This window comes from Lacerta agilis, chromosome Z (genome assembly GCF_009819535.1).
Source record: "Lacerta agilis isolate rLacAgi1 chromosome Z, rLacAgi1.pri, whole genome shotgun sequence".
Taxonomy (NCBI): Eukaryota; Metazoa; Chordata; class Lepidosauria; order Squamata; family Lacertidae; genus Lacerta; species Lacerta agilis.
The window spans coordinates 17,090,555-17,118,443 of record NC_046331.1 but is presented as its reverse complement, the minus strand read 5'-3'; the positions used below and the strand labels follow the sequence as shown (position 1 = coordinate 17,118,443).

The window sequence follows — 27,889 nt, the reverse complement described above, 5'->3', positions numbered from 1 at the left end:
TCAGCAGTGGCCACAGCCCCTCAGACCATGTGCTCTAGGAGAGCACACAGCCACACCCACAAACTCACAATCAAGCTTCCAGACAGCTCAGACAAGCAACCAGCCTTAATGCAAAAGAAACAAGCTCACACTCTTCACTCTCCTCCAATCCCCCCACAGGTGTCCCCGTTTACAAGACTTGGTCACAAACTCCCAGAGGCTGTAATCAGCAAAACAGAATTATCTTTTATATAATATCTTTTAGATGTTTTTTGGCTTTTCACATTTCATCCGTGTTGTTTTCATTTGTGGAAGTCGCCTAGAATCCCAGTCTGGGAAAAATTTGGGATATAAATATTATTTTATTATTATTATTATTATTATTATTATTATTATTATTTACTATTATTTACTATTATTTACTATTATTTACTATTATTATTTATAGTACTTTCTCAAGCTGCTGCCCCCTGGCTGCCCCATCATTCCAGAGTAATCCATGTTTCCAACAGGCCTGGTACAAGATGGATTGGCAAGCCTCCTCACAACAGAGTATTCAGGAAATATTTGCTATAGAAGAGGAGGATCTACGTTTCCTTCAGAAACCTGTTTAAAAAACAAACTCCCTACACTTCTTCAAGAAAGCAAGGTGTGCAAGACCAGCGGAAACACTTTAATGTCTGAAACACTTTAATGTCTGTGTGTGATGTATGTGTTTGGCAGTTACAGGCACATGTTTCAAATCCAGTGCGTCCCACAACAGGGAGCTCCAGGAAGAGCAGTAGATGAACACTTGGAAGGAGGGAAAGTCCTTTCCCAGAACAAGAAATACTGCTTTTTGAGAATAAGAAAAAATCCCTGATCAAAAATCTTAAAGCTGCAGGCCAAGAGAGAAACCGGGGCTTCCTTCTGGCCTAAACGTATGGACGGGGATGCCACAATTTCCGGCGCTTGGACCTCATCCGGAAAATAAAGTACATGATCATCAGGAAGAAAGAGGATGCAATGTAAAGGACAATGCAGAGGCTCATGTCAACATTGGAGAACCCTATCCCCAGGAAGGAGACAGCTGGCTTCATTTCCTCCTTGGTCAAAGGCTTGTTTTGGTTTTTGGGTAGCAATACGTGAGACTTGGGATCCAGCTGTTGTTCCAGATCAGGGATCCATTCTTCATTCCTTCTGATGTCTTTCTTATGGGAGTTTTCGTCTGCCTCTTCCTTGGATCCCTCTTCAGTGTAGGTGTAGAGAATGTTGTCACTGCTGTAGTGGCGCTTCAAGAACTGAAGGACTTGGGCTTCATTCCAGGTGTGCAGGCCATTTCTTTTTTCATGGCAAAGAGGGCAAATGTCTGGTGTCGGCCACTGGAGTTTAGGGAATTTCGGGTCTTCGTTCAAGCCGCCTGTCAAGAGAGGGGCAGAGAAGGCCCCAATTGGAGCAAATTAGTTCAGGAGCCCTGCATGAATCACAGAATCATATACAGTGGTACCCCGAGTTAAGAACTTAATTCATTCTGGAGGTCCGTTCTTAACCTGAAACTGTTCTTAACCTGAGGTACCACTTTAGCTAATGAGGTCTCCTGCTGCCGCCGCTGCACAATTTCTGTTCTCATCGTGAAGCAAAGTTCTTAAACAGAGGTACTATTTCTGGGTTAGCGGAGTCTGTAACCTGAAGCGTCTGTAACCCAAGGTACCACTGTAATTGTAGAGTTGGAAGGGACCCCAAAGACCATCTATCCCAACCCCCTGCAATGCAGGAATTGCAACTAAAGTATTCATGTCAGATGGACGGATTACAAACCAAAGAATTAAAAAAGTGAATTTGCTTTACAAATCATATGTCAAACTGCGAATATAATAATACTGTTAATACAAATCTTTGGTGCAATGACATTTGGAAGGCTGCAAACAGTTCTGGAGGGCTCACTTTAAAAGGGAGATGGAAAACAATCAAGGGGGTGGAGTGACTCCCTTATGAAGCAAGTGGAGAAATGGGGAGGGCTCTTGTGCTTGGATCCTGCTTGCAGGTTTCCCACTGAGCCAACAGGTTGGCCACTGTGAGGATAAGATGCTGGACTAGCAGGCTCTTCTTATGTCTTTATCAAAACAAAATAAAAAATTATTTCCAGTAGCACCTTAGAGACCAACTAAGTTTGTTCTTGGTATGAGCTTTTCGTATCTGAAGAAGTGTGCATGCACACGAAAGCTCATACCAAGAACAAACTTAGTTGGTCTCTAAGGTGCTACTGGAAAGAATTTTTTATTTTGTTTTGACTATGGCAGACCAACATGGCTACCCACCTGTAACTGGAATTATGTCTTTATGTTGTTGTTTTTAATCAAAGTTCCACTTTTGGAGCTATGGCTTTCACTCTTTAATACTTGGTGTCCACACAAGTGGGCCCTGCAGTCCAATGGTGCTGCTTGGAGTACCTCTTGTTCAAGGTTCCAGTCTGCCATTCTGTTTCCCAGGACACTTCCTTCCATTCTCAGTTTGGAGGAAGAGACTGCCATGGTTTGTTAGACCACAGCTTCCTGTGACAGCTTGAATTGGGAAATTCTGGTTTAAGCATGGTATACAGACCAGGCATGGTTACTTTTGTGGGTCAGTTAGAATTATTGGATGAATAAAGATGTTAATACTGTATAAGAACATAGAACATAAGAGCCTGCTGGATCCGGCCAATGGCCCATCTGGGGCAGCATCCTGTTCTTACAGGAGCTGAACAGTTGCCTGTGGGAAGACAGCAAGCTGGAACCAAGTGCAAAAACCCTCTCCCCTCCCACAGTTTCCAACAACTGGGATTGCAGAGGCATTGCTGCCTCTTACTGTGGACAGAGTATAGCCACTGTGACTGGTGAATTTGTCTAATCCTCTCTTAAAGCTATCCAGGTGGATGGCTGTCATTGCCTCTTTTGGGAGCAAGCTCTGTAGAAGTACTTTCTTTTCTCTCTACTAAGACTTCTGACACCAGATGCCCATGAGTTCTAGCATCAGGAGAGAGGGAGAAATATTACAAACTCTTATCATGTTGCTTCTTACTTGTCTTTTCTCTAAACTAAAAGACCCAAACACTGCAACCTTTCCTCATGGGGGAGTTACTCCATCCCCTTGATCATTTGGGTTCCCCTTTTCTGAAAGCCCAAGGAGAGACTGGTCATCTTGGCCCAGTCCTGCTTTCACACCTGCCAGACGGGCGTTCACAACGTTGTGCTTCTCCCAGAGCCACAGCACGGCCTCATCCAGGGTATTCACATCCTTCAGTGACTCCTCAGCCATCTTTTCAAAGTGCTGAGAACACGCCCGGCACCCAAAGAAATCCCGAATGTACTTCCTCAGGACCTGCAGCACCACCTGGGGGTTGCCTTCAAAACCTGCAATGAGAAGTGGGAGGCCAGCAAGGCTGAATCAAAACCAAACTCTAAAACAAGCAGTGCCCATCAACATCCCCCATCGCATTTGGGCTGATTCACCTGCAGCTCAATAGAAATGGGACTACAGGGTGATTTGTCATCCATCATGAAGGAGGACTTGGAAATGTGTAGAATGTGTTGGCAATAATCAGACAAAGTCCACAGATCCGAAAAGGAACACAAGATATATATTACATTAGCATTTTCAAATATTTTTAAATAATTGGTTGTGAAATTTGAGAGATGCCTTAAGCTAGGCAATTAAGGGAAGGGTTTTTTTTGGGGGGGGGTGCCTCACACACATACATACACACTTTTTTTAAAAAAAATTTTATTACTTTTAGTAACCTTGCTCTGCTTCTCCAGGACCTCCACCTTCTGAAGGAGTCTATTCCATTGTCAAGTGGCTCCTACCATAAGAAAATTACTCCTAAAGTTGAGTCAGAATCTCCTTTATTTTAATTTCTCCTCATTAGCTAATGCCATAGAAGACAGAATTGGGATTCAAGATGACCATAAGTGTTTGGAGAACTGGGTCCAAAGTAACAGAATAAATTTTAAAAGGGACAAATGTCAGGTTCTGCACTTAGGTGGGAAGAACGAGCTGCACAAATATCAGATGGGGGACACCCAGCTTGCAAGTAGGACATGTGAAAATGATCTAGGGGCCCTAGTATGAGCCAACAGTGTGATGCAGCAGCAAAAAAAAAAAAAGCTAAGGCTATTCTAGGCTGCATCAACAGAAATATAGGATCCGGGTCAAGGGAAGTCATAGCACCACTCTATTCTGCCTTGGGTCAGACCCCACCTGGAGTCCTGTGTCCAGGTCTGAGTGACACAATTTAAGAAGGATATTGGTAATCTTGAACGTTTGCAATGGAGGGCGACCAAGATGATCAAGGGTCTGGAAACCAAGCCTTAAGAGGAACAGTTGAAGGAGGTGGGTATGTTTAGCCTGGAAAAGAGGAGACTGAGAGGAGATATGATAACCATCTTCAACTATCTAAAAGGCTGTCATATGGACAATGGAGCAAGCTTGATTTCTCCTGCTCTGAAGGGCAGGACTAGAACCAATGGATTCAAGTTACAAGAACTTGACTAAACAAGGAAGAACTTTCCAATATTAAGACCTGTTTGACATTGGAATGGACTCCTTTGAGAAATGATAAACTCTCCTTTGGATGTTTTTAAGCAGAGGTTGGATGGCCAACTATAAGAGGACCTGTCTGAGATGCTTTGGTGGAGATTCCTGCATTGCAGGGGGTTGGACTAGATGACCCTCAGCATCCTTTCCAACTTTACGATACTATGATTCTATGATTTTAAATCCATTGGATCAGTTCCTACCCTGTGGAGCATAGAATTATAGAACAAGGAGGGATACAGAATTATAGCAGCAAATAATTGTAGAATTGAAAGGGACTTCCCTGCAAGGTGGGAATCACAACTAATGCATCCCCGACAGGTGGCCAAACTCTGCTTCGAAACTGCCAATGAAGGAGAGTCCACTGTCTTCTGAGGGAGTTCAAAATATTTCCACAGAGCTATTTTGCAGTAAGATTTGCAGAAAGATCTTAAGGAGCAAAGCACAGGGCTTGCTCATCTGGATAAATATGAGTGAATTATTCAAAGGGGATTGCTTGGATCACCATTTCTCTGGACCACTCTTGAGGGGTTTAAGACAGACAGAAAGACTCCACGAAAAAGGCTCCTTCCTTTGACCAGGCGAGAGATGCATCTTGTGTAAACAGCTGCCGTCACCCGCCCCCGAACTGCTGCGATTCAGGGTAACCCTAATCTTTAAAGTGGGCAAGTCCCATCAAAGCCCACCTGCGGCTGGCAGGATTAGGGGGAGAATCCGGCTTTTTAGTAGATGGGATTTAAAAGCAAGCAATGGGGGGGGGACACCTCCCAAGACCTAATCCGGCCGCCTGACCCAATTCTTTTGCCGTAAGAAGCAGAAAAAAAATGTGGCCTGGTTTCAACGGACAGCAAAGTATGTGGAAGACACACAGAGACATGCAGTCCTTCAACTTTCAACCTTCCTCTGGAATGGAAGAGTTGGCAAAGGAATTTCAATAGGGACAAATGCCAGGTTCTGCACTTAGGCAACAATAACCAGATGCACAAATAAAGCATGGGGGACATCTGGTTTGACAGCAGTGCATGTGAGAAGGATTCAGCAGTCCTGACATGAGCCAAAAGTGTGATGCAGCAGCAAAAAACAAAAACAAAAAACTAATGCTATTCTACACTGCATCAACAGTAGTGTCTCAATCAATGAAAGTAATAGTAGTATTCTGCCTTGGTCAGACCCCACCTGGAGTCCTGTGTCCACTTAAGGGCACCACAATTTAAGATATGGAGAAGCTGGAATGTGTGGAAGCAAGGACGTATGAGGAACAGTGAAGGGAGCTGGGGATGCTTAGCTTGGAGGACAGGAGACTTAAAGGATATATGATAGCCATCTTCAAATATCTAAAGGATGTCACACAAATATGGAGCAAGCTTCTTTGCTGCTGCTCTGCAGGGGAGGACCCAAACCAGCACATTCAAATGGCAAGAAAGGAGATCCTGACTAAAAAATCAAGAGGAACTTTCTGACAGTAGTCAAAACAAAATCGAAAATTCTTTCTAGTAGCACTTTCTGACAGTAAGAGCTGTTTGACAGTGGAATGGTCTCTCTTGGAAGGTGGAGGATTCTTCTTCATTGCGAGTTTTTAAACAGACGTTGGATGGCCATCTGCCATGGATGCTTTCGTTAAGATTCCTGCTTTGGGGGGGGGGGTTGAACTAGATGGCCCTTGAGGTCCCTTCCATCTCTACAATTCTACGGTTTTATGATGCTGAATTGCAGCTCTAGCCTGTCATACACTCCTCATCTTTTTATGATGCAGCCTTTTCTGCGACTGAGCCAAATGTTTTTGCAAACATGTTCATCACACAAAGACAGCACTTAGGCAGCTCCCTTACTTTGCTCCTGTGCAAACAAGTGATCCAGCTTTCAGTGCATGGTTGCAAGAGGCAGGGAGGCCAGTGCTTTCCCCAGAACCCCAACACTTTCTGTTGCACTTGAGCTGACTGCTTCTAATTGCAGTGCATGCCCAAAGGATGCCAGACCCACTCCCCCACTCCTAAAACCAGCCTTCCTCTAACTGGTGCCTTCCAGAGAGGCTTTGGACTACAGTGCCCATCAGCCCCAGCCAGCAATGATGCTGAGGCTGATGAGAGTGGTAGTGCAAAGCATCCCTAGAGAGCTGCCTTAGACTCTCAGAGGGACCAGCCATCTCCTACCTGTGTTGAGCAGGACCTGTGGCCGGACAGCAGCCTGGACAGTCAGCATATGAAAGAGCTTCCAGAAGGAGCAAGGGTATCCCCGCAGCTCTGCCCGGCTGCCCTGGCACCCAACCCACTGGATGCGGCTGGGCAGGAACAGCCCAGAGATCTAGAAAAAGCCAGTATGTGTTAAATAAAACTACCAGTATCATCATGACATTATATAAATCTTTGGAAGACAGTATGCAGTTCTGATTGCCTTAACTAAAAAATGGGATTACAGATTTTGAAAAAGTTTGGAAAAGGCAAACCAAAATGATAAAGGGGATAGAACATTTTCCCAAGGAGGAAAGGTTGCATTGTTTGGGACATCTTAATCTAGAGAAAAGGTTTGTTAAGAGGCAACATGAAAGTTTTTCTACCTCTCATAACACTAGAACTCATGGACATCCAATGAAGCTGAATGCTGGAAGATTCAGAACAGATAAAACAAAATCTTGTTTGACTGTGGAATTCCTTCCCATGTGAAGCACTGAGGGCCACCAACTTGGATGCTTTTAAAACAGGATTCAACAAATTCATGGAGGGGAGAGTTATCAATGGCTACTAGCCAGGATGGTTATGCGCTGCCCTCCACAATCAGAGGCAGCAATGCTTCAGAATCCCAGTTGCAGGAGGAGAGACTGCTCTTGTGCTCAAATCCTGGTATCCCACGGGCAACTGTTGGGCCACTATGAAAACAGGAAGCAGAGCTAGATTGGCCACTGGCCTGATCCAGCAGGCCTTATTATGTTCATAAATACCTGGACAAGCTGGGATTATTGTAACTGACTGTCATTTCAGCATCTCTTTGAAAGGCTCAAAACACCACCAACACCAACACCGATATCAGCAACAGTGACAAGACCTGTAGATGATTCTGCCAGGAGACCATGATGGACATGTACAATCACCAGGGCAAATTGCTTTGAGGTTTTCTTTCCATAAACAGTGAACTACAAATTTTCTAACCAAAATAAATAAAAATATCAGGTACTGGGAGGTGGTTACACCTCTCTATACCAGATTGTTGGAATCGGAAGTGGGTGGACTGTGCTCATGGTCCAACTTTAGGACTTTCAAAGTGGTACCTGGACGACCACACTGAGCACAGGATGCTGGCCTAGAGGGGCCTTGGTCTGACTGAATGCTATTAACAAGCTAGAGCGTATACAGAGGAGGGTGAGGAGGAGGATCAAGAGCTAGTCTGGAAACCAAGCCTTACAAAGGAAAAGTTGAGGGAGGTGGGTATATTTAACCTAGAGGGGACAGACAGTTGAGATCGCAGCCAGCTTCAAATGCCTGACAGGCTGTCACATGGGAAATGGAGCAAGCTAGTTTTCTGCTGCTTCGGAGGGAATGACTACATGACCCTACATGACTCTTCCAACTCTAGAATTCTATGATCCAACTGCCAGGCATTATGGGACACGCAGCTTACAAGGGTTGTTGAAAATGCTCTTTGTGAAGTGAAGTTGTCAGGCAGCAGTGTATTGGATCAAACAACTCCATCCCACATTTGCAATAGAAGCCATTTATGCCAAGAGCTAGTTGGGGCTTACCCGCATCTTGTTGTTGAGCAGATCAAGGATGGCATCGTACGGGATTTTGTCCAGTGGGAGGCTGAGAAGCCACACTTGCAAGGTTTCCAACAGCTTCATCACAGGCTGCTGGCCAGGAAACAGCTGCATGAAAGATGAGAAGTTTAACCACATCTTAGAGCTTTATTCTCACCGACGGACACTGTCCACCATCTTTGCTCCTTCCACTATGAAGATTAAACAGAATTGGAGGAAGTGGTGATGGAAGGCAGTGCGAACATGATCCATGCATTGCAAAAAGCGGCAAAAAAGCAGTCCTGCTTACTTTCTGCACTAGAAGGCAGATGCAGGAGAGACAAAAGAAGAAGCTGCTCCTTCAAGTAATGAATAATAATTTATGGAACTTGGTGCCTCAAGATGCAGTGATGACCAGTGTCTTTCTTTCTTTCTTTCTTTCTTTCTTTCTTTCTTTCTTTCTTTCTTTCTTTCTTAGAAAAGTATTTATCTTATTTATTTCCTAAAATTTATACACCACTTGAGTGCAAAAAAACACCCTATCCTGAAGCAGATAAAGATAAACCAAGAAAATCAATAGTTTAAAACATACAAACAGATTAAAATCCACACATTCTAAGCATCTTGGTAGGCTTGTCTAAACAAGAATATTTTTAGCAGCTGCTTAAAAGAATACAGTAAAGACACCTGCTTGAGATCAATAGGCAGGGAGTGAGTGACAAAGCATAGCTGCTGCCACACTAAATGATCGAGTTCTTACAAAAGCAGAACAGGTATTATGTAACAGTGCCAGCTCTGCCAACTGAAGCAGTCAAGCAGCCCTATGTGGGGCAAGATGATCTCAAAGGTAAACTGGTCCCAAGAGGTTAAGGGCTTTGTATACTAATGGCAACCCCTTCAACTTGACCCGGTAGCAAATGGGCAGCCAGTGCAGATCTCTGAGCAGGGGTGTTATATGCTGACAAGTCCTCACTCCTGTCAGCAATCATGCTGCAGCATTCTGCACTGACTGCAGCCTCTGGATCAAGCACAAGGGAAGCCCCATATACACTGCATTGCAGTAATCAATCTAAGAAACCCAATACGGTAAGGCTAAAAATAGGTTAAAACTATAAAATCAGAATACAGCTTAAAAAGTCTGCTAGAATAAATAAGTCTTCACTAAGTGCCAAAAGTTCAACAGGAAGAGGAAGTGCTGTCTGACCTCAGGATTTCCACAAAACCTGGTGCACAATCATGGATGCAGCAGGGGCTCCTGGCAGGTTAAGAAAAAGTGGAGCAACCCACTTGTTTACCACTCAGGGGTTTCTGGATCAGCTTGATCCAAAATTAATGAGACTGAATCTTTTTGAGGATACTAATGTAGATATATTGTCAAAAGAATTTATCTTGGCAGCTTGAATAGTCACTGGTACTCAGTGGGAAACAGCCCTGAATCTTACATTTGACACTTGGTACCACTCTCTCTAGAACAGAGCAATAATAGAGAAAATAATACATAATTGGAGATTTCAATGAGAAGTAGAACCTCCAGACACTTTAAAAATGACTTGGCATTCCTTTATGACATATATACATATGTCATAAAGGAATGCCAAATTATTTTAAAGTGTCTGGAGGTTCTATTTCTCACTGAAATAAATTATGTGTTATATATATATATATTCAAGACTACCCTCATCATAAGCCTGGAAAATCTGGGACTGGACTTGATAATGATCTTCCTGCACTGCAGGTTGTTAGACTAGATGACCCCTGGGATCCTTTCCAATTATATTATTCTTTGCTGCAACTTTGCTACTTTAACCCCTGTGCAACTGAACTCATTCAATGAACTGTTTTATAGCTTTGCTTTCCATCTTCTCATTTTCATCTGTTGTTATAATTGTTCTCTGTTTTATATATATATTATAAAATGAAACTTTACAGCAACAACAAAGAGAAAGAGAGAAGGCAAAAAAATCAGTTTGATCCTCCTTACTGCATGTGAAATAAGGAGAGGCAGCTTTCAGGCAGCAAAATTCACACCAGATTCCCCACACAAATCTCAAAGAGCACTCAGAAGGCTTCTCAGAGGGAGCAGAAAGGAGCTCAGGTCTTAGGAAGCAGAGTTGCTGCAAGCAGCATTAGCAGCCAAGGAGCTAATCCTGCAATAATCAAAATCCGAACCCTGAACACAAGATCCCAGCGACTTAGTGATGCTCTGAGTGCTATTCTTTAGAAAAAGCAAGTACAGTATAAGACACCCAGTAATCTGGCATCAGCCCAGCTGTTTTCACACTGAGATATTTAGGCTCAACAAAATGGAGTTAAAATCTTAGGGATAGGGGAGGATAAAGCCCAGGTCACATCAACAGAATGCAGGCTGCAATTCCCATTGCTCTGTTCGGAGAGAAAGACATGTACTCTTAATTTCAGAAAACGCCTGTCTGGATTTTTCATAGAACTGTAGAGTTGGAAGGGATCCCAAGGATCATGTAGTCCAACCCCCTGCAATGCAGGAATCACAACTAAAGCACCCCTAACAAATGGTCATTCAACCTCTGCTTAAAAACCTCCAAGGAAGGAGAGACCACCATCTCCTGAGGGAGTTCAAACCATTATCAAACAGCTCTCACTATCAGAAAGTTCTTCCTAATATTGATTGGAATCTCCTTTCTTGCAATTTGAATCTGTTGGTTCAGGTCCTAACTTCCAGAGCAGGAGAAATAAAGCTTGATGTCATGGACTGGTTGGACACAGAAGAATGGTAGGAGGAGCCACTGGAGCCTGGGGAGTGGTGGTGGGAAAACCATGAGTGGTCAGAGGGAGACTAGGAAGAGAAGGTGTCAGAAGCTGAAGAGGTGACAGGGCTTAGTGAGCAGGGAGAGTCTGTGGCAGAGAGAAGTCCAGAAACAGAGGCAGAAGTTGAAACAGGAGGGTGGTAGGAAAGAGGCTAAGAGGCAGAGAGTAGTCAGGCTGCTGAAGAGTCATGGGTGTCTCCCCCTGCTGCTGTGACAAGCTCCCTACCCCCAGTCTCTCAGAACCAGAAGAGGCATGAAGCAGGAGGAGCAAAGACAGGCACACAGGAACAGTCATCTATTGCTTTGAAAAAATTCTGGAGAGGAGACATAGGTGGCTGTGGGGAGGCAGGAACCTTAAGTCTCAGCAACTAATTCATGGAGCAACACCTAGAGGTATAAATTCCTGTGCTCATTAGGCCTGAAATTTTGCCAAGTCTGTGCAGATCCTGTTCTTTCTAATAAAGAGTTAACTACAACATGCACAGTGTGATTTACTGCTGGCTCGCACCTGCCTGTTGCTCCATCTTCCATGTGACAGCCCTATAGATATTTGAAGATGGCTTTCATATAATCCTGTAATCTGCTTTATAAAGAAGCCATTTTCCACAACTTTTTTGATTTGCTGCTTTTGAAAGGCAGCAACAAGCAGCCTTGGTTTTAATTTGACCTTTGCGATGGGCTGCAGGGTTGGTGGCTATTAATTCTTCCCCTCCACATAAACACATCAAAGTTTACTTTATTGGATGTTTACTTCGGCTGATGCAGAGTCCTCCATGGGGCCAGATTTATGGTGCTCTTACCAAATGCAATAAAAAAAAACAGAAACGTTTACCTTGGCAAACAGCGAAACAACATCCTTGAAGGTCTTCAGCTTGGCTCCTTCCAGAGTCTTATGAGTGGCGAGCTCGATCCTGAGCAAGTAATGCAATCCAGACTCAAGGTCAGCCATGTACAACCTGGATCTGGAAAACAGGCAACACACATGGAGAATGGGAATTTTCAAAGGGGCAGATGAGTTGGTTTGCCAGGAAGAAAGCAAAAGAACTGGAGAACTGACATCACCAACACGTCAAAAAGAGGGTTTATCCTTAGCAGTCTGTGCTCTGAGGTTGCTGTATCTTCCCAGAAGTAACCAATATGTGCTAGATTCATTCCTTGCCTCAGAAGTGGGGGTCTTCCCCTCTGGAGCAGCAGAAATTCTCTTCCATGTGACAGCACATTAGGGATTTAAAGAGGGCAATCAAATCTCTTCTCAGTCACCTCTCCTATATGCTAAACAAAGCCAGCTCCCTAAACAATTGCACATAAGGCTTGGTTTCCAGACCCTTGATCATCTTGGTCACCCTCCTCTGCATGCGTTCCAGCTTGTCAATACAATACAATACACACACAGGAGGCTGTAAAGGATGTAATTTTTGGAATTTGTTATCTGGCAGCCTCTGCTTGATAAGCATAAGAATGTGAGATTCCTCAGACAACAAAAGGGAATCCTCCATGAGGCCTATTTGCCTAAGTTTAAGGCTAATGTCAGAAAACCAAGTAAAATTATGTTTGTCCTTTAATAAAAGAGTTAGTAGGCTTTCTGACTCTGTGTTAAAGAGAATTTTCAGCCAGTATTTGAAAGTAATAATCCAGCCCAGCTCTGCACACATCAGCTTGTTAATATCCTTCTTAAATTGTATGCTGCATCTCAGTGCAAATACTGACACTACCTCCTTCCTTGCAATAAACAAAGCATGTTAACAGCAAGCCTTCCTTCCCCCCCCAAAAAAAGTTTAATTATACAAAACTTTGGTGTGACCACATTTGCAACACTGTAGATAGTTCTGATGGTCTCAAAAAGGTTACAGTATTGTAGAGTTGTAAATGGTTCAGAAAAGGGCAACCAAAATTATCAAGGGGATGGATTGACTCTCCTATGAGGAAAAGTTGCAGCGTTTGGGACTTTTTAGTTTAGAGAAAAGGCAAGTAAGAGGTGACATGAGTTTTAAAAATTATGCTTGACATGGTGGATAGAGAAAGGTTTTACACCCTCTCTCATAACAATAGAACTCATGGACATCCAACTAAAGCATATTTGACAGATGTCCATATCTCAGGCCTTTTCATTTCAGGGGGTCTACTCTGAGCAGAGGTGAGCTGTACACAGCCCTTAGCTGTTTGCCATGAAAGAGGGAGCCCAGCAGCACCACTTACTTGTCAAAGTCTTTCCATTCTTTGATGTCCTGGTTTTCTTCTTGGTTTTGCCTGATGGGTGTTGGTGGAGGTTTTCTTCCGATGCCAGGGAGTGACTTTAAATAGGAAGAAAAGAAAGACCGAAGCGGCTTCAAACTGTGTATGGAAGGACAGTGCAAAAGTTAAGAACAGCTGAAGCTCAACAGGCAGAGAGGAACAACAGTGCATCGACAGAAGACAGAAGCTTCACTGGGCTCAACAGAAATTCTCCTCTGAAGGTTACAGGGGAAAATATTGCCTCTGAGAAAATATCTCACTACACACAAATTAATGCATGATGCATATTTTATTATTATCATTTTTTAAATGTATATATTGCTCTCAACCTGAAGATCACAGGGCAGTTCATGGTACAAAAACACAAAACATAGTTACAAAAAAACAATTACCCACCAACCCCACAAACAGTTTAAAAGGCCAGGGAGAATAAAAATGCTTTTGCCTGGCAGCTAAAGATATGTAATGAAGGCACCAGGCGAGCCTCCCTGGGAACAGCATCCCACAAACAGGAAGCCACCACAGAAAAGGCCCATTATCATGTTGCCAACCTCAGGAACTCTTGTGAAGTGAAGAAGGGCCTCAGATGGTGACTGCAGGGTCTGGGTTAGTTCATATGGGGAGAGGCAGCACTTGAGGTATTATGGTCCTGAGTCATTTAAGTCTTTATAGGTCAAAACCAGCACTTTCAATTGGGCCTGGAAACCAATTAGCAGCCAGTGCAGTCAGGTCAAGATTGGTGTTAGATGCTCAAACTGCCTTGCCCTAGTGAGCAACCAGGCTAGCAAATTCTGCACTAGCTGATGTTTCAAACCATCTTCAGAGGCAGCCCCAAATAAAACATGTTGCTCTTACCCTCCAAAAGTTCTTTCAAACACTTAGTGTTAATCTCCTTTCTTGTCATTTGAATCCATTGGTTTGGGTTTTCCCCTCTGAAGTAGCAGAAAACAAGCTTGCTTTGTCTTACATGTAACAGCTCTTTAAATATTTGAAGATGGCTATCCTATCTCCTCTTCTCCAAGCTAAATATACACGGCTCCCTCAACTGTTCCTCATTAGGCTTGGTTGCCAGGCCCTTGATCATCAACTGGACACAGTACTCCAGGTGTGGTCTGACCTAGGCGGAGGAGAGCAGTACTATCACTTTGCTTGATTTGGACACAATACTTCTGCCAATACTAGAATAGCATTAGCTTTTTTTTCCTGCTGAATCACACTGTTGACTAGTGTGATGTGAACTTTGCAGTCTACTAAGACCCCTGGATCCTTTTCACATGTACTGCTGGCAACCCATCTTATATTTGTGCATCAGGTTATTCCTGCCCAAGCGCAGAACCTCACATTTGTCCCTACTGAAATTCACCACATCACAACTCACCCCTGCTCACACTTACACATTGATTAATCCATGGGATCCATTGGGATAGATCAGGTAAGACGAAGGGACAGAGGTAATGCTGAGCTTCTTGAGAAAAGCCGTGTTGGAATCCAGCACTCGTTTTACCACAATGTTTTCATACTGACTCAGGTCCAAGATCACCTGGGTGTGGGTAGAAACACACACAGGTTATATGCATGCTGCTGCAAGTTGACCTTTCTCACTGCAAAGAAAGCCAAAGCATACCCAAAAGATATAGACAAGCTATGGTTCACTCGCCAGAGGGAGACCAGGATGAAGAACCCACACATATTTCTGCATTGCAGTGGTTTGGACTAGATGACCCTAGGGTCTCTTCCAACTCTACAATACTATGATTATGCAAAATCATTAGCTGGGATTCCTGCACTGCAGGGGGTTGGACTGGATGACCCTGGGTTCCCTTCCAACTCTACAATTCTAGGATTCTATGTTTACTCTCAAGTATATCCCACTCTGCTCAACAGGATTTATCTGCAATGATGCACAGGATTATAGCCTTGAGCGGCTAACCTAACCCCCCCATAGGCAAAGGGTGACCTCAATTCCTTGGCCAGTTCTTGGAACAAAATGTCTTAATATAGGGACATAAACCCAAACACAAATCCCAGCTTCTTTCCACTTCCTACTGCCTCAAAACCTTTTATCGTCACGTTTTCTAATGCGATTCTGCATTAATGAGGACCAGAAATGGAAGGTTAAGTCTCAGGTCCCAGTAATAAGGCCAGATATAATGTCATAAACACCCAGCTTGCAGAAAGGGCTCCAGTCCAAAGACGCACACTCATAGTCCAGTGGCCAGTGACCTTCCTTGCAGTCAATAAGCTTTCCTTAACTCACTGAGGCATTTCAAACCCCACAAAAGCTTTTTCCAACATTGGACACACACAACAGCATGTCTGCCTGCTGCACCCCTTAATGAATTAAGCAATGCATACTCAAACCATGGAACTCCCTCCCACCGGAGTTGAGACAGTAATGGCCACCAACTTCGATAGCCTTAAAAGCGGATTAGACAAATTCATGGAGGAGAGGGCTATTAATGGCTACCAGTCACAATGGCTGTGCTTTACCTCCACAGTTGGAGGCAGTAATACTTCTGAATACCAGTTGCTGGAAACCACAGGGTGTGTGCTCTTGTGCTTGTGTTCCACACACTGGTTTCCCACAGGCAGCTTGTTGGTCATTTTGAGGACAGGATGCTGGCCTAGATCAGCCACTGGCCTGATTAGGTAAAGATTACATTACCTCTCGCCCAACATACGAGTCTGCGCTTTCAAAGATGACAGCAGTGTAATGCTGAAAGCCTTTATTGAAGAGAGAAAGCATTTCTTCTGGCCTTAAAAAAAGAGACAACAGTCATTTGACAGGGAATTTAACTGTTTCACCAGTGCAGGATCATCTTTCTTGTAATTACCAGTATGCTTTAACAGATCATTCTCTCTCTTTCTCATTCTCTCTCTCTCTCTCCCTTATTCACACACACACACACACACACACACGTTTATTTCTTTTCTATGTTTTTAGGTTTTCTATTTTGGCTGGAGGCCTCATTCAGTCCATCAGGGAAAGAGGTGGGATTAAATAGAATCCTAGAATTGCAGAGTTGATAGGGACCCAAAGGTCATTTAGTCCAACCCCCTGCAATGCAGGAATAAATAAAGATAATAAGTAACATTAATTTCTCCTTCACTCTGCCCCACTGCCAAGTCCATTGGAGTCCAAATCAATTGTGGAGTGATACAACCATGTACTGCATGTAGCAGTGTGATTAATCAACAGTAGAAAGGATTCCGGGAGCTTTGATATGAACAGTTAGCAAACAGTTTGGCAAATTTGTTTGCTTCCCAGGAGTAAAAGAAAGTCTCCTGTTTTCGCCTGGCACCTAAAGATATGTGATGATTGTACCAGGTGAGAGCATTTCACAAAATGGAAGACTCCACTGAAAAGACCCTGTTCTCCTCCTGCCCTCCTCCCATGGTGGGGGGACACAAAAATGGGCCTCAAGTGATGATTGCAGGGTCTGGGTCAGTTCATTCAGAGAGGCTGTCCTTGAGGTTCTGGGGTCCCGAGTCACATAAGACTTTATGGAGGAGGCAGCTACTGATGGCTACTAGCCACTAGGTCAATGCTCTGCCTCCACAGTTGGAGGCAGCAATGCTTCTGAATACTAGTTGCTGGCAACCACAGGAGGGGAGAGGCTCTTATGCTCAAATCCTGCTTGCTGGCTTCCTACAAGCAGCTGTTTAGCCACTCTGATAACAGGATACAGGACCAGATGGGCCACTGGCCTGATCCAGCAGGCTCTTCTTATGTTTGTAGGTGAAAACCAGCACTTTGAATCAGGCCCAGAAACTAATTGGCAGCCAGTGTAGTCAAGCCAGAATTGGTGTTATATGCTCAGAGCATCTTGCCCCAGTGAGCAACCTTGCTGCCAAATTCTGCCTCAGCTGAAGTTTTTAAACTATCTTCAGAGGCAGCCCCACCTACTACACATTGCAATAGTCTAATCTAGAAGTTACCAGAGTGTAGGCTGTCCCTGTCTATACAACTTATTATACTGAATGCAAAGTACTCACATGATTGGCTCCAAAGGGGGACAAGCAGGAGGTTTCGTGTCCCGGGAGTGATTCTGCAGGAAGTCAATCATGGTCTGACGAACTGTCTGAAGTTCCCGATCAGAGCCTGCTAAGGAGAGAGAACAACCAAGGGTGATCTAGTCCAACCCCCTGCAATGCAACAAGACACCTCTGTGCAGATTCCTATCATACTTTGTTCTTCCCCCTGCTGACAAGCAGAATGGATCCATTCACAACTTTCCTCTGATCTGGTACAGGAGGCACACAGAATTCTGGAACACTTAGGTGCCTGAATCACTCAATGCCACCTGGTGTCTCTGAGCAGAAAGAAGACCCTGTCAAGAGTCCAACACAGGAAACCCTATTTCAACATTAACCTATGACAGTGGTTTTCAACCGGTGGCCTCTGTCCCTCTTTCCTTCCCTCTCCCTCTGATGCCCTCTCACGTCTCTGCCTCCCAAAGGCTTGCACGGCTGTTTATTGCAGCAGCCCTGGCTACAACCTCAGCAGGCAAATGGTGCCTCTGGGGCTGGTCAGGGGGTGATGGTTGCCAGCAGCTGAGGCGGCCTCAGAGTGAGCAAGCAACTGGGCAAGGGGGCCCAGTCAGTCCACAAGGGAGGGTGTTCAAGAAAGGGTAAGAGGCTGCCAGCAACGGGTGACATAACTTGGCTCCTGACCCCCACAGGGTTGCCATAGAAAGAATGTAGCTGGTCAAGGGAGCCATGGACTCAAAAAGGTTGAAAACCTCTGACCTATGAGATCACATTAACCTATAAGATCACCTTTTACTCCACATGTGCCCACTCAACCATTTTGATCAGTGGAACTGGTGCTACTATATGTGCCACATAACAACCATTATTTATTTGTAAGATCTTGATCATATAGTGTGGCAGCACCTGCACTTTGGAACTCCCTGCCTATTGATATAAAGAAGGCGCCTTTACTGTACACTTTTCAACACCTGCTCAAAACATTCTCATTTAGACAAAGCTGTCCAGAAGTTCAAAAAGTTGATGTGGATTTTAATCTGTTTCAGTATTTTAACTTCTGTATGTTTTAATGTATTGTACTTTTTATTGATATTTTTGTTTTATCTTTTTACCAACCAATCTGAGGAGTTTTTTTTACAATCAAGTAGTAAATAAATTTGATGAAATCATAATAACCATCTTTTACTTATCAGGCTTTGATGATTACTGCTTGAGCATGTGTTTTAAATGTTATGGGCTTAAATTGAGTTTTCTCTTAAGCCAACTTCAGTATTCTTTAGTCTTTTGATACAGGAGTCCTCAGTGTTGCTGCTTTGAGTAAATAAAGCACATTTTCTAGAAAATTGGTCTTACCATGGTGGTTTTCTCCTGTCATGAAGTCTTTGGCAAAAGCCCTGAAATACTGGAACAGAAAAGAGAGGAAGGTTTTATTAGAATAGCCACCATCACTGCTCATAATAAACATAAGACTGTAAGAAGATCCTGCTGGATCAGGCCAATGGCCCATTTAGTCCACCATCCTGTGGCTGAACAGTTGCTTATGGAAAGCCTACACAAGAGCACTCTCCCCATTCCTATGTTTTCCAGCAAATGGTATTCAGAGGCCAAGTCCCAAACACTGCAAAATTTCTTCATAGAAGAATCACTCCATCCCCTGGATAATTTGATTGCAATCATGTCAAGTACTGCTAGAGCAGCTCAGCTCATTAGACACCAAGTCTTAAAAAAAAGTAACCTTGAAGCCTTTTAAGATTGTAACTTGCAGGAGAATCACTCCCAATCATCATTCCTCAAGACATCCAAATGCAAATGAACTGCCTTGGGAATTTTTGCATGTTGAAGCTGGTTAGGTAAGCCTGGCAAATGAGAGGATGGGTCTTTGCACACTCATTTGCCCCCCCCCCAAAAAAGATCCTCTTGCAAATCTCCCCCTCCCTCATGGCTTGCCGAGCCCTTTTTCCTGGTTGGGCAACTTCTGAGAACAGGATGCCGGATTAGATGGGTTAATGGCCTGATCCAGCAAGGCTCTCCTTACTTTCTTATGTTCACCTGGGGAGCCCTAATGACTGGCTTGAGGATCAAACTGTTACCACAGCTTGTACAACAGGATTCAAAAGGTGGGGGAGAGAACTCACAAACATCCCAGTCTGTTTAACTGAGTGGAATAAGCAGAAATGTTTCTGGACATGTGTGTTCCTGGAGTCACTTACCCTAAAAGTGGGATAGTACTGAACCCCATAGTCTTTGCAGGTCTCGTAGTTCGCCTCATCCCCGCAGTCCAGCACCCCAATTCTGATGGCAGGTTCCCACTCTGAAAGGAAACAAGCAAACACTTATTCCTGCATTTCCAGGAAGCAACTGCACTCCATTTCCCCTAAAGACCCTTGAATGAAACGCATAACCACTTGGGGACAGTTTACCTATGGGTTGGAATATATGATCCTAGGGTTCTCTTCCAACTTTACAATTCTAAAATAAGCCAATGTGACAGTAACATTTTATGGCACTCCAAGCAATCGGCTTAATCTCTCCCACTGGAGAAGGCAAAGGCTACAAGACTCATTGAGTCAAAATCCCCTCAAATTCTCAAGTTGCACACATCACACATGGCACAGTTAATACCCTTCTCTGCCAGTGCAGCAAATGGCAAGTCACAAATGGTAGGATGAAGGAAAAAAAGCTGCTGGAGGTGCTCCTGGGTTTCAAGGTGAACCAGAAGCAAAGCTCAACAGACTTAATATTGTCCCAGCAGACAAGTTATGACATGATAATCTGCACAGGAGGAATTAGATGGTCTCGGGAAGAACGGGCAGAGGTGTCCACCACTCTAAACCCTGCCAATTCCAGCAGTTATAAAATCCAGATTTCTCTAACTGGTGTAAAATCTGGCAATGAAAACCTAATTGGTCTGGTTTTATTATCCCTTTGCCATCAATAATGATCCTGCAAGGTAGGTCAAGCTGAGAGTTCCTGACCAGAAATCACCTAGCAAAGCTTCATGGCTTGAGCAGAGAACTGAACCGAGGTCTAACTTGTGAAAACCCCAACCACTGTATCACCACCTGGTGAGGGGTGAAATCTGGCCAAATATCAGGGGTGTGCAAATCAATGAAAAATTACAAAGCATTATAGCCAATTAGAAGATTTCACTTTGAGGTCCAGAGGCCTCTGGTTGTATGCATGCATTTGAGCCCACCCAAACAAGGCAACCCTTGTCCCAAGCCTGGCAAATCTAGAATTAGATCATGTTAATATTCCTGCAGTGCAGGGAGTTGGATCAGATGACCATTGGGATCCCTTCTGATTCTATTATTCTTTATTGGGACTTTATTACTTTAACCTATATGCAACTGTACTTATTCTACATGCCTATTTTCTAGTTGTTTGTTTTTCATCCTTTAATTTTCCCTTGTTATAATTGTTCTGTCTGTTTTATATACATTATAAATTGAAATTTTAAAGAACTTTAGACTAAAAAAGAACCTGAATTTTTCTTTCTTAGTTTAGACACCATCAAAAATCCAAGGATCTTCTAGGGAAGTTGCCCTTTCGAGTTTGGTGAAAATGTGTGTTCCTAACATTATGAACCAATCATTCTGTTCTTACTACGTAATGAGATGGGTAGGTTTTCAGGGAGTGGGAAAAGGGTAAAGTATTCTGTAAAACTTTTTTCCATATAGTGTTGGGATGGGCCTAATCCTCCCTACCCGACACAATAAGACCTTTTCGGGCCTGAGGACTGCATCTCCTCACTGCAGCCCCTTCAGGGGTCACCCATAAACCAAAGAGAGGGAGCTGCCACCCACAAAGTCACTTTGACAAACACAAAACACACACACACACACACACACACACACACACTGCAAGTCTTTGGATGCTTGGGGTTTATGGAAGTTTTTCCTAGAGAAAGCTAGATTTAAAAAAAAAAAAAAGGAAAAGGAAAACACCCGTTTATAAAATTATGCATGGCCTGGAGAAAGTGGATAGAGAAAAGTTTTTCTCCCTCTCTCATACCACTAGAAATGTGTGGGCATCCAGTGAAGCTGAATGTTGGAAGAGAACAGAAAAAAGGAAGTTCTTCTTAGTTAAATTGTACAGGGAGACAGTGCAGGTGGCAGTGTTGAAAACCAACCTAGATGGCTTGAGAAGAGAGGACTTCTGATGTGATGGCTATGCTATGGCTACACTGCCCCTATGGAGGCTTCTGAATAGTAAATGCTAGAATCCACAGGAGGGGAGAGGACTTGTGTGTTCACATCCTGCTTGCCCACAGGCAATAGTTTCCCACAGGCAATAGTTCAGCCGCTAAGAGAAGAGGATGCTGGACTAGATGGGCCATTGGCATGATCCAGCAGGCTCTTCTTATGTTTTTATCTCTTGCTTTCCTCAGAAAAGGGACAAGTGAAAATATGGAAGCCTCATCAGCCCAGGGGAAGGACTCTCCTTCGTTATAGGTTTTAAAGCAGAAGCTGGATGGCCATTTGTCAGAGATGCTTGTGATTTCTGCATTGCAGGGAGTTGGGCTAGATTATCCTTTGGGGTCTCTTCCAACTTTAAAATTCTATGAGTCCATGAAACTTGCTGAAGAAATGCCTCCTTCCCTTGACTTATTTTCCTTTGGAAAAGCTGCCACACTGACAGCTGAGCAGACACCAGGCTAGCTACCAACATCCCAGAGCAGATGGGGGAGCGTTCAGGCAGCCACACAATAGGCACCAAGCCACATTTGTCCCAGGAAACACAAACACAGAAAGTTTGGCTTGGGGTGATCTGCCTCATTCATGATTCAGCACTGCACTCCCCTTCCCCACCTGTCTCCTCAGGCCTCAAGCAGAAAATGAGCCAGGGGCATCACAAAACCAATGCAAATGGCTCACCTCCCAACAATGCCAGCCCATCTCCAAACAAATACTTGGTTAAGTGCAGCAGCTGGGAGATGGGTTGCTCAGCCTTCAACAAAGGGAGGGGGTGGAAGAAGGCAGCCATGCTTCAGTTCACCCTCCCAGCCTTTTCACAGGCTCATAGTTATGTTGCAGGCTAGAGATTTAGATCACAGAAGAGTTGGACAGAACCCCAAGGATCATCTAGCCCACCTCCTACAATGCAGGAATCACAACTATAGCATCTCTGATGGACTGGCATCTAACTTCTGTTAGTCAGCACAAGCTATGTTACAACAGCAAACATATCAACAAAAATCCAGCAAACCTAAATGCTAAAGTTGGGAGATGGATTAATGTGATTCGTTTGTCATGGAGCAATGTGGCCAGCCAGCTGTTTGCTTAAGGCAGAATCCTAGGCATGTGTACTCTGAAATAAGCTCCACAGTTGAAAATCCACATAACCTAACCCTAACTGGCACATAGGTAAAGGTAAAGGGACCCCTGACTCTGGGGTTGCGGCGCTCATCTGTGGCCAGCATGACTAAGCCGCTTCTGGCGAACCAGAGCAGCACACGGAAACGCCGTTTACCTTCCCGCCGGAGTGGTACCTATTTATCTACTTGCACTATGACGTGCTTTCAAACTGCTGGGATGGCAGGAGCAGGGACCAAGCAACGGGAGCTCACCCTGTCGCTGGGATTCGAACCACCAACCTTCTGATCGACAAGCCCTAGGCTCTGTGATTTAACCCACAGAGCCCATAGTTATCTATAAAACTTGCTCCCAAAGGAGGCACTGACCACCAACTTGAATGGCTTTAAAAGAGGACTGGGAAAATTCATGGAGCAGAGGGACAGCAATGGCTACTAGCCATGATGGCTATGCTCTGCCTCCACAGTTGGCAAAAGTAATGCTTCTGAATACCAGTTGCTGGAAGTCACAAGAAGAGAGTGTGCTTTTGTGCTCAAATCTTGTTTGCTGCCTTCCCACAGGCAATTAATTGCTTGGCCACTGTGATTCTGGACTGGTGTGATCCAGCAGGCTCTTCCTATGCTCTTATGTTCTAATAAAAATCAAGCGAACCTAAGATGGCTTAACATGATTTATTTGTCACAGAGCAAAAACAATGCTATGTCACATATCCAACCAATTGTTTGCTTATGGCACAATCCTAGGAGACCTACTCAGAAGCAAGTTGTGCAGAGTTTAGAGACCATATATGCAAAAATGAGGCAGGTGAATTACAAACAAGCTTTAACAGTATGAATAACCTTAGCCCTACACCCCAAGAAAAGTCTGAAATTCAATTGACCCCCAAACCTCAAATGCCTCTTAGCCAGTAGTGTCTCAGAGGGGGAGTGTCAAAGCAGGGGCCCGATCACCAAGAAGGACCTCCCATTTATGAGCATACCACAATCCTCAGAGTTGAAATAGCCAAAACAAAAAACCCAGGTGTGTATGGGAATAGGTCTCTCAGGTATCCAGGCCTCAAATTGCATAGCTTTGTAAACCAATACAAGTAACCTGAAGTGTGCTCGGTAACACATTGACAGCCTGCGTCACCCTTTCAGGATTGGCACCGTGTGGTCATGGCAGGTCACTTTGACAGCAAGCCACAGCTTCTGAGTCAGCTTCAAGGGCAGCTCCAGGTAAAGTACCGGTACATACTGTAATAGTAATCCGATCTCAAAGCTACCAGCATACCTGGCAAGGCTCTCTCAATCCTAGGACAGTGATAGCCAGCAAACTATATTTTGAGAAAATTATAAATTTCTTGACAACTACCCTTGGGAGATATGTAGGTTCTGTTACCATGATGTGCACACAGAGAATTTGATATACTTTCATGCTGCAAAGACCAAGTTTTGAACTCTTGAGGTTACCAACAACAAAAATTTGAAAGCACAAAAGCAATGGTCTCTACAACCACAGCAGGCACTGCAACTTTCCAACAGCTTGACCTCACTCTTCCATTGTCTCCCAAGACAAACAAATACAAACAACTTCAAGATTTAACTATCTGGAACCCCTATTGTTTACTGGAGAAGCTCTTTTGGTCCACACAGTAAAGAATTTATTGTTATTATTATTATTTGCTAACCAATCAAAAAATATAGGAAAGAGGAAGCTCTTGTTAAGATTTTATAAACAGCACACAGGATAGATTATGTTTTTCACTGCCTCATATTACTTCTGTATTGCAATACTGATATGATGCCTGCTAAAGCATCAGGGAACTCCTCTGTGGGAGGACTCCGATTTTCTATCAAGATCCCAGTTTTTCTCCTAATTTTTTTTCAAAAATATATAAATCAGTGAAACTGCAATCTTATCCAGAGCACATCTCTGGAGATGTCCAGATGTACCTTTACATGCAGGATTAGCTTGAAATGAATCTACTTCTATACTAATGTTCAAAGAAGCAACTTCATTCCTTTATTATCCAGATGCCACAGTTCCTTAAAAGAATGACTACCGGTAAGTTTGTCTCCTGTGTCTCACCAAATTGTATCCTGAAAAGACCTCTCAAAACTCACCCACCTGCTTTAATGTTTTCCCCCCAGAAGATAATCACAGCAAAAAGAGTCCATCCATAGAACCACAGTTTGAAGGGACCTTGATGGTCATCTAGTCCAACCTCCTGCAATGCAGGTGATAAACAATCTCTGCATATTCCAGCATCTGCACACAGCCACCCTGGAGAACCTTTAAACAGGGCAAAGCAATACAAAATCACCCTGGAGTGGCCTTCAGTTTTACATCCTTACTGCCTACCTGGCATGCCGAAAGTCATGGGCTCTTCTTGTGTTCTCATGTTTTAAACTAAATTTGGACTGTATACACACCGTACATGTAAACCACATAGCTTCCCACAAAGAATTCTGGGAACCACAGTTTATCCTTCCCAGAGCTACAATCCCCAGTGCCTTTAATAAACTACAATTCTCAGGATTCTTTGGCCATACAGTGGTACCTCTGGTTACGTACTTAATTCGTTCCAGAGGTTTGTTCTTAACCTGAAACTGTTCTTAACCTGAAGCACCACTTTAGCTAATGGGGCCTCCCGCTGCCGCTGCGCCGTCAGAGCACAATTTCTGTTCTTACCCTGAAGCGTTATTTCTGGGTGAGCCGAGTATGTAACCTGAAGCCTATGTAACCCGAAGCGTATGTAACCCGAGGTACCACTGTATGCTTTAAATGTCTGATATTTCTTGGTCCAGACAACTCTCTCAGCAGACAGTTTTGCTTTCTGCATAATGACATACTATGCAGAATTTAGAGAACTGCAACCTCTGTACCGTATTTTCCGGCGTATAAGACGACTGGGCGTATAAGACGACCCCCAACTTTTCCAGTTAAAATATAGTTTGAGGTATACTTGACTGCAGATTCTCCACCCGGCGTATAAGATGACCCCCGACTTTTGAGAAGATTTTCCTGGATTAAAAAGTAGTCTTATATGCCAGAATATACGGTAGTTACTAGCCATGAGGGCTATGCTCCACCTCCACCATCAACAATGCTTCTGAATACCAGTTGTTGGAAACTGCAGGAGCAGAGTGTGTTCTTGTGCTCAATTCCTGCTCATGAGTTTTCCACTGGAGCATCTTGTTGGCCACTGTGAAGACGGCAGGTTTTTCTTATGACAGAAGTCTGCTGAGCTGGTTTGGGCAGGGTATGTACCGGTAATCAGTTAAGCTTTTAAAAGTGGTAATCACAACACCCTCAGCTGGGAAGCCCCAGGGGAAGGTGGATAACTTCACTGCTTTCTTTCTCACACCCTGAACCAGGAGCTGGAGGAGAATTTCTCATGGTAGAGCCATCAGGAAGCTGAGAAATGAGAAGGGCTGTGGGGTGTAGAATGGCTCCCCACCAGGTCTCATACAGGACAAGAGAAGACTACAATTGTTGAAGCTATACACTGTCCTCCTCCAGTTCACTGGCAATGTCTTCTCAATTTGGACAGAGGCCGTCATCACTGGCGTCATCTCAGTCCGAGAAATGGATCTAAGATTCACAAACAAGTCAGCTATGGTGGCCTCTCTGTCAGCCATTTAGAACCTGCAGCAATAAACCCTGATGTTACATCATCCAATTAATATGCCAAATGCATTCAGTTGTAGCCCTGGAGAAACAAGCACTCTGCAAAGAAAGCTGCCTTGCATCCCTTCAGACCATAAACAGCTGCACACTGCTCTGTTATCTATATATCTAGATCTGAATATCTCTCTATATAAACATTTGATAGGTAGCAATAAGTAAAATAAAAGGCCGGTTTGTTGTCAGCTGTAGCCATCTGACCAGCCTTCCACAACCTGCAGGCCCCTCCAAGATGTTCTGGACTCTACCAAGCACCAACTTGGGGAAGGAAGTGCCAGGTTTGAATCCCACCCCAAGCCATGAAGCTCACCGGCCTATGCACTCTTCTCACTCTGGCCTACCTCATAGGAATGCTGTGAGGATAAAAAGGCTCAAACACTTCCCTCCCAAACATCCTTCTCCTCTTCCACCAACAATGATGCTCACTGGAGTGGCCCCTGGACCAGCCACTCTCCTCCTCCACCACCTCACAGCATAACCTGCTTCTCTAAAGGGTCCAGTGGTCGCCAGTGGTCGCGTTCTGGTTAAGAGTGCCAAAATAGGATCTGTGGGACACCAGGGTTCAAATGCACACCCCTCCCTCCACTCAGCCATGAAGCTAATGGGGGAAAGATAAATGCATAATAAATAAGGCAGAGAGAGTAAAGGGGAAGGGGAGGGGCGCGTCCCAATCTATTAGGGGCCCCGGTCCTCTTAGCTCGCTCACCGCGGACGTCCCCGGCCAGCGCCTTCCAAGTGGGCGCGAACGCGACGCAGTGTCCGCAGGCCGAGGAGTAGAACTGCACGAGCCAGGCCGAGGGCGAGCCCCGCAGAACCTTCCGCACTGTGGCGGCCTCTAGCACCCACACCGGGTCCGCGCCCGCCTGGTACAGCCGCGCTCTGACGGGAACCACAGCAATCATCATCGACGACGCCAACAGCACACGCCATAGCGGCAGCACCTCCTGCCACCACCCCCATCGCCGGCGCCCGTAGCCGCCGCCGCCGCCGCCAGCCTCCATGACCGGGTGAGCCTGGCTGCTAGGCCGCCCTTAGCAACGGACAGCCGGCCTTGGAAACAGGTCCGGTGAGGACCGAAGGGGCGCGGCTACCCGCCCGGGTCACCTTTATCCACTCAGAAGGCGAGGACTGGAGAGGGGGCGTGGCATCTCCTCCCCGTATCTCAATGGCCTTCTCTGTTTGGATGTGTGTGAAAGAGAAGGAGGGAGCCCGGCTGCTAGGCCTCCCTTAGCAACGGGCCATCCCCGCCGGGTCAGGACCAAGGGGCGCGGCCACGTGTCCGCGTTCCAGTTGCCCAATCAGCGGACGAGGGGGCGTGGTAGGGAGTGGTGAGGGCCGTCCCCCTTCGCCGCTACCGCGAAACGTCGAAGCGTTTGTCGGGTCCGCAGGGACCTCATGATCCGCAACAGCCTTTTTTAAAAAAAAAAAAAATGACCAAAAATAAGTATCTCCATCCTCAACAGAAATAGGTTCATTATTTCTGGTGAATCGGAAGTACTCTACCAGCTGATACCGAAATACAAACAATGCATACTCGTATACAGTACATACACAAGCACACATGTATTGTTATGAGTTTGTGGGTGATAGGCACCCTAAGTTACTGTGTTAAGTAAGCGTTCGAATTTAATTAAGGCTTA

At 44.6% G+C, this 27,889-nt stretch overlaps 1 protein-coding gene across 2 annotated transcripts; it reads right to left on the bottom strand.

The window, feature by feature from the left end:
- Nucleotides 1-637: 637 nt before the first annotated feature.
- On the bottom strand, nt 638-27,324 carry QSOX2 (quiescin sulfhydryl oxidase 2). Of its 2 annotated transcripts, none has more exons than XM_033137555.1 (12): nt 26,956-27,324; nt 19,476-19,576; nt 18,619-18,667; nt 17,272-17,377; nt 15,941-16,031; nt 14,670-14,815; nt 13,240-13,374; nt 11,876-12,005; nt 8,267-8,389; nt 6,684-6,834; nt 3,162-3,350; nt 638-1,378 (listed from the first exon to the last, which is right to left on the bottom strand). In XM_033137555.1, exons 1-12 carry the CDS (start codon nt 27,248-27,250, stop codon nt 894-896), a joined length of 2,001 nt encoding a protein of 666 aa, XP_032993446.1. In that variant the 5' UTR covers nt 27,251-27,324; the 3' UTR covers nt 638-893. The 2 variants fall into 2 exon arrangements, with proteins under 2 accessions (XP_032993446.1, XP_032993445.1); XM_033137554.1 differs by having other exon boundaries at nt 17,272-17,380; nt 26,956-27,323.
- Between the last annotated feature and the right edge of the window lie 565 nt (nt 27,325-27,889).

Coding starts and splice junctions, on each gene's coding strand:
- QSOX2 (XM_033137554.1), bottom strand. CDS start 27,250: ATGGAGGCTGGCGGCGGCGGCGGCGGCTACGGGCGCCGGCGATGGGGG. Junction 14,816..15,940: donor ACTCGTATGTTGGGCGAGAG/GTAATGTAATCT, acceptor ACCCACACCCAG/GTGATCTTGGACCTGAGTCA. Junction 6,835..8,266: donor TGCTCAACAACAAGATGCGG/GTAAGCCCCAAC, acceptor GGCTTTTTCTAG/ATCTCTGGGCTGTTCCTGCC.